General features: G+C 39.0%; 2 protein-coding genes across 2 annotated transcripts in view; both read right to left on the bottom strand.

The window, feature by feature from the left end:
* Positions 1–4109, bottom strand: part of LOC118326538 — an 8486-nt gene extending 4377 nt beyond the window's left edge. The window contains 11 exon segments of the mRNA XM_035659552.1: positions 2–13; positions 108–224; positions 320–432; positions 653–875; positions 1152–1207; positions 1361–1489; positions 1775–1868; positions 2118–2262; positions 2367–2503; positions 3070–3259; positions 4053–4109. Coding sequence (XP_035515445.1) covers positions 2–13; positions 108–224; positions 320–432; positions 653–875; positions 1152–1207; positions 1361–1489; positions 1775–1868; positions 2118–2262; positions 2367–2503; positions 3070–3252 — 1209 coding nt within the window. The 5' untranslated portion in view covers positions 3253–3259; positions 4053–4109.
* A 4037-nt stretch (positions 4110–8146) lies between these two features.
* LOC118326537 (von Willebrand factor A domain-containing protein 7-like) overlaps positions 8147–8572 on the bottom strand; it is a 14685-nt gene continuing 14259 nt past the window's right edge. Inside the window, exon 7 of the mRNA XM_035659551.1 lies at positions 8147–8253. Coding sequence (XP_035515444.1) covers positions 8147–8253 — 107 coding nt within the window. The remainder of the gene's footprint in view (positions 8254–8572) is intronic.

The raw sequence follows: 8572 nt of genomic DNA, 5'->3' as shown, positions 1-8572 counted from the left end.
TGAAGAACGACACCTACAGAGATCATTTAATGTGGATATTATACCACACAGCCTTTCAAGTTACATTCAGTGTGAACAGTTCATCATTGCTGTCAGTCAGCATTTACCGTTGACTTGGAGCTCCTGATGAGAGCAACAATAGTGTCCTTGAGGTCGATGTCTTTGGCTATAGCATCAGTGAAAACATAGATGTGGGAAGAGGCAGGGGCACCGGTGAGAGCCAACTGGAGGAATAAAATAAAGTGCCTAGTCAGTTCATTCTGGATCACCAAAATATTTTTGATTCCCCAATTAACAGTTACACTCTAACAATATATACCTGAAGTCCTGACAGGCACATCTCTGGGGTATCACCACCTCCTGATGCTGTGAGCTTAGAGATTTCACTTTTCATCTTATCAGGGTCTGTTGTTCTGATCATAGGTCCAAACACTACATATAAAGCACAGAAAATGGGTTAAGTGCCAGGACTATCTTGTGGTTCACGGTATTCTGGACTAAAGTTTCTTTAAATCCCTTTTCATCCTATAGAATCACTGTGACTTGCAGATTTACAGTTTACATAAGATGATACACTTATATGTAACTATTATTACAACTAAACACACTAATGGTTTCCTAAACATGATCAGTAAAGTAAAATAGTTCATACTGGGGTCGTTGAAAGGCACCAGAATGTACTCGGATGGCTCATCCTGCGTTCCTTTTTTGCTGTCAATGATTTCATAAACAACCGCTCTGGCCTCATCGATGTCATCTGACATACTGCCAGTGGTGTCAATAACAAAGCACACGACAGAGGAGCGGGCAATCCCCATCATTCTGTGAGAAAGAAAGAGAGCGTGAAGCATTAAAGGTCTACTCTTCTTCTCAGTCTAAAACTTTGAGATTAAAGATCAAATTGAGATTGAGATCATCTTACAATATCTGAAAGGTCATACTCAAGCAGGAAAATGTTTTATCTGTGCCCACGCGAACAGCAATAAAACGGATGTATCACACACAGCCAGCTGCAGCACATGCGATTCGGCATTGAATTAAATACACACGCAAAAGCAGCATCTGTGGCAGCCAAAGTTGTCACCGACGACGGCCGTCATCTTTGGCTGATGCTCCACGAGGGACTGATGCGATAGTCAAGGTCAGCTGACATCAACCACTGAATCTTTCGACTGGTGCCAGGACAGACAAGGAGAAAGGGTTTGAACTGGGACCAGTGGTTAAACATAGATTATTTACGCATGGATCGATGAAGTTTGAATGTTGGACGTGCCCGCGGTTTCCTTTAGTAAAGTAAGTGCCATTCATTGCCAGTGAATATGACCCTTTGTGTTTGAACATACTCATATGTCACTGATACCTTTAGGCTTGGCGGCAGAGAAGATTCCCATGTAGCCTGATGTGAGTTTCTTCTCCTTCAGGATGTTGGGGAGAATGGGATTGGGGCATTTTCCACTGGCACAGTCACTGCAGGTGGCAGTGTTGATATCTACACAAGCAAAAGGCACACAGAACACACCATGAGTAAGACTCATTTAATTACAAACCAAGGTAAGTAAATATAATTTCATTTCAACTTTTGAGTGCTATGTTGGAGTGTTACAATTATCTGAAAATAATGCACTCCCACCAGCCAATCATAAAGCACAAAGACAAAACAACACACTCTGCTATATGATTGACTACTTTATGACATTTTACCCAACCCACAGAAATGAGTTTAGTCGTCCTTCTATGTGTATGCCAACAATATAACACACACACACACACACACCTGCCAGATTTTCCAGAGGAAGGTCTGGTCGTATGAGGTTGATGTATGGCTCTGTGTATCCCAGCTCCACCCAGTTAGTGTGGCTATAGAAGTCCTGGCAGTGCATTGAAACACACACATTAACACTTTTATACATACACATAACTAGAGTTAGGATTTCATATCCAGTCATTATACGCACCAGAAAGTAAACTTTCCTCCTTTCAGTCTCATTTCTCTCTCATTCTGCCTCCTCTAATCTTATCATTCTTTCATTCAATAGATGCCTGTTTGTTACTCCAAGTCCTCCTCCCCTTGCCCTTTAACCTCTCTATGCCGAGCTGTGTCATTCTGACCATCTCACCTGTAGTGTATGAAGGACTCTGCCCAGTGTTTCCCTGGCAGCCTGGAAGTTCTCTTTGCCAATGTTAGCTTTAATGGCCGCCATGCCCTCTCTGATTAGGCCACGTCCTTCCAGAAAGGCCTCTGAGTTGAAGTGGTGTGGAGCACTAAGAGAATTTTGGTAGGTGTGAAAGGAAATCATACTTAAAGAACATCAACACAAAAGTCCTGTTATTGAATTGCTTTTTGTTTGTTTCAACCTCTCTTTTACCTGTTGACAAAGTCACGGTCTACCAGTCCATTCTGGGTGTAGATTTCTTGAAGAGCGGAGTGAAACTTGGCACCAGACACTTCTCCTGTTGCTGTGGGTCCCAGACAGGCCTGGACCAGCTCTTCAGGAGACGAACCCTGTTGTCAGAGGTCAAAGGCTGGAGGTTACAGTTGCAGTAAATGTAAAAAGAGTGGTAGAGTTTGCAATTTAAACAAGAGCAGCTGTGCACATAGGGCTTTTTGCCTTAACGATCCAGTGTGTAACATTTAGGAGGATCAATTGACCAAAATTGGATATAATATTCAAAGCTATGTTTTCATAATGACCTGTAAATAACAACCGTATTGTTTTTGTTACCTTAAATTAAGTGGGTCCTCTTCAACAGAGTCCACCACGTTGGGTCTGAGTTTCAGGCTGAGCTCTATTCAGGTGGTCGCAATCTGCAACTTCACTACTCAATGCCTCTAAATCCTTCACAATGGTACTTTAAAAAGGGAGCCGTGTTTTTCACAAAGGATATGTTAAAACAAGACTAATGCTCTATTTTTGTAATTTGGTTATTTTGTTTTTTTGTGGAACGTGTGAAATCAGTGTGCTCCATTCATACTCACTGGCTACTTATTAACCAATAAATTATTATTATCAGGTCGTTCCTGATTAGTACGTTTGTACTGTCTTGCACATTTTTTAGCTTTCATCCTACCGTGGGATTGAACTCATGACCAGCTGCCTCAGCCACTGCCCGACATGTCTCAGTCACTTTTTGCAATAGAGCCGTTCCTGTAATGCTGATATGAGTGGATGCCCCACCCCCAATGGGGACAAAGGCCACGGTGGGCCCTAAAAGGGCCAAGGCAAGCAGGGCTATGCCCAGGACAGAAGTCATGATCAATCTACAGGGAGAGAAAAATTATTATCAGTTATCAGATTAGTTAAATGATAAATGAGACAGTGGGTTACTCTTCTGATTTTAGATATATTAGAGATACATTAGAATCAGTTCATTTAAATACTGCACAAGCCATATATGACATTTTTTTATTTTGTTGCTGGTTCAGTTTTATTCACTGTAAGTGGAGATATAGGGTTAAATGTAAAATAGTTTATCTCAAGACACAGCTCACTGTCCTATACAAAGGCAGGTACTTAAATCAGTATTTAATCAATGAAGATTGGTTTGTCTCAATACTGTCATTAAAGAAAATTTTCGATTAAAGACGACAGAAAAAAGAAAAACCTTTTTTCTACAAAACCAATACATAACAAACAACATGTGCTGATTTTTGAAGCTTTGTCCTTTTTATTCTTTAAAAAATCATGTTTTCTTTATAGAACATAAGAAATAATATTTATATTTATATATCACTGCACTTTCTGCTTTGTCCTGTATTTGCTATTCACAAAGATTTCTCTGTGATTATATAAAAATACCCTCGTTTTTAATGTATATACTGATTCCTTTTTACTACTAGAAATACACTATCTGATAAAACATAGGGCTCATTACACACTGTATTAAATTATTTTTGGTGTGATCTTTTTACCATTATATAAATGTTTTTAAAAGCCAAATATTTTTAATTATTTTTGTTTTACAAAAAAAACTGAATGTCTTGTGGGAAAACCATTGGCAGTATAATACCTTGTCATAAAAATACAGAAAATGAATTTTGAATACAATCATACCTTGATGTTTCTCAGCTGCGGTGACTCCAGTGACTCTTAAAGAAGTGTGCAGCCCCACCCCCCCTTTATAGCTGAATATATACAGTACTGTGTTTATGATGGGTGGAGACATTTACAGTAATTAGGACTACGTGGGTGTTTATGTTTGTTTGTGTGTGTGTGTGTGTGTGTGTGTGTGTGTGTGTGTGTGTGTGTGCGTGCATGTGTGTGTGTACATCTTCCTCTTCTTCTTCCTCTTCCTCTTCCTCCTCCTCATCATTTGTGTGACCAACAGTCACACAAAGGCAGAATCGGATTAACTGCAAAGGTTTCCTCCATAAAAAACCTGGTGTAAACCATGCAAAGATGTGTAAACACTTATAACTAAAGTCACACCTTGAGGAGTATTACCAACTTTACTGTAATTATGGGCAATAATTATGATGATTTTATTTTATTTGTTCCATAATATTACCACACTGTGAGTAACAAGGATTCTACTGCTTGAGAAGGTACAAACAAAGGTAGGGCAAGTTAAGAAGTGGAGGACTGAAGGGTAATGACTGACAGCATGGTGTAGACCTTGACTACAGTATACCATATTCAGATTACTTTATTGTCCCTTACATTTTTATAAAATGGAAATTCATCTTTGGCACTGACCTGTATCTGGAATATATAGGAAAGCTTGCCAAAGAGCTGGGATGGATTAGTGTTGATGCTTGATTTAAGACCTGGTGGCCTGCTTACTATTTTCTAATTCACAATGAAAATAGGTTACATACATTTATGGTTTTATTGTGAAGGTACAGTCATCTTGACTGTTAAACTGTATGAATAAGGTGATTGATGTAAAATTGTGTTACAGATAAATTACTTTCCTTTGAAATCACACAAGCTTATTTCCAGTGTAACACATAAAGTTACATTGTAATGTAATGTGAGGTCACTTATTAATTTTTAACCCTTTGACTGGTGGGTGTTGTCTTTAATATGGTAAAACACAACTTGGTGTATTTTAGCCCTATAATCTAATAATTTTACTGCTTACTACAAAGCTCAACCCCCTAGTACAATTCAGAGTAATGTTCATTGAACACAAAAAAAAATGATATACCATTTGGAGAAAAAGAAAGGAAACATAAAACTAAAGCATAGTGCTTATAAAAGCTAGTATGATGACTCAAGTCACATTCATAAACCAACTCCTGCCTGGATCCTCTATATATTACTGGAAGCATATAAGTACTCAAGCACTCCCAGTTCTTTGGATATCCTCTAAGAAATAGTGTACTCAGGTTCAGCCAAGTATCCGGAGGGCAGCAAGGGTTTTACTGCAGCAGCCTAAAAGGCGTAGTTTTTTACAACCTTCCTGGGAAAAACCTAGTGCCCTGCCTTAAAAAACCTTTGACATATACAGGAACCAGGCAACCAGCTGAACAGTCATCCCATCTCCGCCCAGATCTACAGGTCCAAAGAGCACAGAGGGCGGAAAGAGCAGTGGCAGAGAAAGCAAACATATTGAGATACTGAAATGGGCATAGGACTTTTTCATTTGTCCGACAGCCATAGTTACTATACAATTGACGATTTCACATATATATCATGTGATGAAAAGATGCAGTTATATATTAAACTACCCAACAGTATATAAGATGGTTAAAATTAGATGTGGGTGTTCTCTGGCACCACATAGTGGACAAAGGAAGTGATTTAACTCCTTTGTACAGTGTTCAGAGCCATGTTGACTGATCTCCGGCATCACATGTGGGGTGTGAGTGCCTGTTTATCGCTGCTTGGAGCTTTAATAAGTTTGTGTAACTTGATCGTAAGACTTACCTCCAGCCATAAATGAACTGCAAGCGCACATGTTTGCAAACAGACTCTTATGTTGTACAATATGAAATCTATACCTCTGCTTTCAAATAAAAAACACCACAACTTCGATCCATGAAAAATATAATCTTTAATCAAGTGTATCTAAATAACTTCTTCACTGGTACTATTATTCCTTATGCTCAACTTTCAACCTTTTAATGCAAAATTCTAAACAATAAAATTTAGTAGGTAACATGACCTACAAGCGTGACACATCTTTCAGTTTTATAATGATTATAAAGGGGGGTTAGTGCTCCCCCTTTTAAAGAACTCAACATTATCTTGACATCGTGCTATACATTTAAGAAATCTCAATTAAAAAGTAACTTCCACTCATTTATAAATATAAAAGAACGGACTTAATATAGTGGCACTTTAACCACCTGTCAAATGGTCACTCACAGCTGAAGGTGTAGGTTATTCTTATTTCTCAATAATACAGGGTAATAATGGCATTTAAATATTATGTATTTGATTATTTATATAGAGTTTATCATCATAATTAATTATTATAATGCAGTAAGAAACATATTTACTCAAAAGAAAATAATTAACGCTTGTTAAAAATGTTGTTAATCATACTCACATCCCTACATTAATGAAGTTCTTTGCATTGTAACACAGTGTAGTAAAAGAAAAAACTCTAAATAAAGTGTCACCTTAATTCACACTTTTATTATTATTATTATATTATATATTATCCTTTTTTGCCAACTCGCAACATCACACTGTGAGACTCAAAGGACTACATGGTGTACGTGTGGTGTTAAAGATGTGTACCATTCTTACCGTGCGTGGATTTTTATACATTTGGATACCAGCGTGGAAAGTGGCATTAGGCCTGCAGGCAACTGTTGTCAGCAAAACTGAAACACTAGGAAAATATTCAACCATGTAATACAACTGATTGTTTTATCATTAAAGTACACATTCACGACCCATTACTAGAATATTCCTTCAACCCCTTGCTACAAAGGCTACAAAAACAAGGCAAGATTAACAGCGGCAAGCACCCAGTGGCACGAAAGGGTAAAAAATCAGTTAAGGGCCAGCAGAACGTAACAAATGGGAATGATAGCACTGGCCCACCATTGCCAAAACTTTATTAAAAATAACTCAACAATCTGCGAAGGCAAGCAGGAGGATGTTAGTTTGCGAACAATAGGATACTCAAGAAACGTGTAAAGAAAGAAGGGGTTTCCATTGCCCTGACGCAGGGGAGAAATAGTTCGCTTTTCGCGTGCCGTTCATCGTAGTTGGCCGAGAGCTTCCCAATCGGAGAAGTCCACACTTGAGAACATGTTGAGGGCAAATTCATGTAGGCACGACCCATACCAACTTCACACAGAAGGCTTGAAACAAAATCTTTATCGGGAAAGAGACAGGAAAAAAAGGGTGAAGTTGCGATTGAATCAAGCGCAAACAGGTCATTCAAATCTTTGTAGGGGATGTATTGAAGTCCATTAATTAAGCTATATTTGTTTATAAATTATTTCACTATTTCTTACTGTGTATCTTGTTACTGGTAAACAAAATGAAATTCAAACGGGCTAAATTGGAAGTCAGCCACAGAACGACTGTTTCTATCGTGATGAAAAAAATCAGTGGCTGGAAGCGGTTGGCAGTGCTAATTAAAGTTATCATAGCAGTATTGTCCAAGTGTTCAAGGGGTTGAGGCTCAAGAGAAAGAGAGATAAATAAATGAAAAAAAAAAACATAATCATATTATAAGTAATAATAATATAGTTTGGCATGAAAGAGTAATCCATTACAGCAAGGGTCACAGCGCCACGAGCATGCTACAAGACCCGGCGAAAGGGACACCACATGGGAATCACTTCTGCGGGCAAATAGCCAATCCGTGGACCAAAGTACCAGTATCCATCTCTTTCTTTTTTACATAGTAGTTTACTTGGGGGAAAACGAGCCTATGATCCCTTTTTTGCCTTCTTTTTTCTCCCTATTGTTTTTCTTATGTATTCAAAGTTAAAATTGTGAAGAGAAGGCACGTGGTTTCACATCGCAACAACGTCCAACACCCAAGCATGGAAGGCTGCAATAGTTTCCACTTATATCACCCCTGGCAGACACACAAACTCTGCTGCCTTCACACCAACAACGCCGGATTCCACAACGGGGCTAGACTCTTTATATCTCTATCTTTTTTTTTTTTTTTCTATGCTTGAGTTTAGCTGTTTTCCTCAGCCTGGTTTGGGAGGACAGGGCAGAAGTTTCTGTCAATTTCTGGCGCCAATGGAGTATTGACCACCAGAGGCCTTGGCGTCATGACACTGAAAGGAAGCCTGGAAGGTTTCCCTGGCTCCACACTGCTGTCCAACACAGCCTAGAGAAAATGAAGAGAAGAAAGGAACGAAACAACGTGAAGAACATGTGATATTGTTCTTGCACCCCTAAAAAGTTCAAAGCACTCTGCAAATGTTGTAAATATACTCTCATCTTACCTTTAAATCGCGGGGGGGGAAACCAAATATAAATGGGGTTACAGGAGGATGTGAAGAGGAAGGTAAAGAGACCTGACGCCTGATATTGCACTTTGGAGGGACGGACATCTTGGGGGTGTAGACTGGTCCTGATGAAATTGCGGTGCCTGGTGGACAGTTTGCGTTCAGCATTCTACAACGTTGCACCATATGCATGAAACA

This window comes from Morone saxatilis, unplaced genomic scaffold, assembly GCF_004916995.1.
Source record: "Morone saxatilis isolate NCDOM2014 unplaced genomic scaffold, NCSU_SB_2.0 Contig17, whole genome shotgun sequence".
Taxonomy (NCBI): Eukaryota; Metazoa; Chordata; class Actinopteri; family Moronidae; genus Morone; species Morone saxatilis.
Note: the sequence above shows the minus strand (reverse complement) of the source record. Positions and strands in the feature narration are given on the sequence as shown.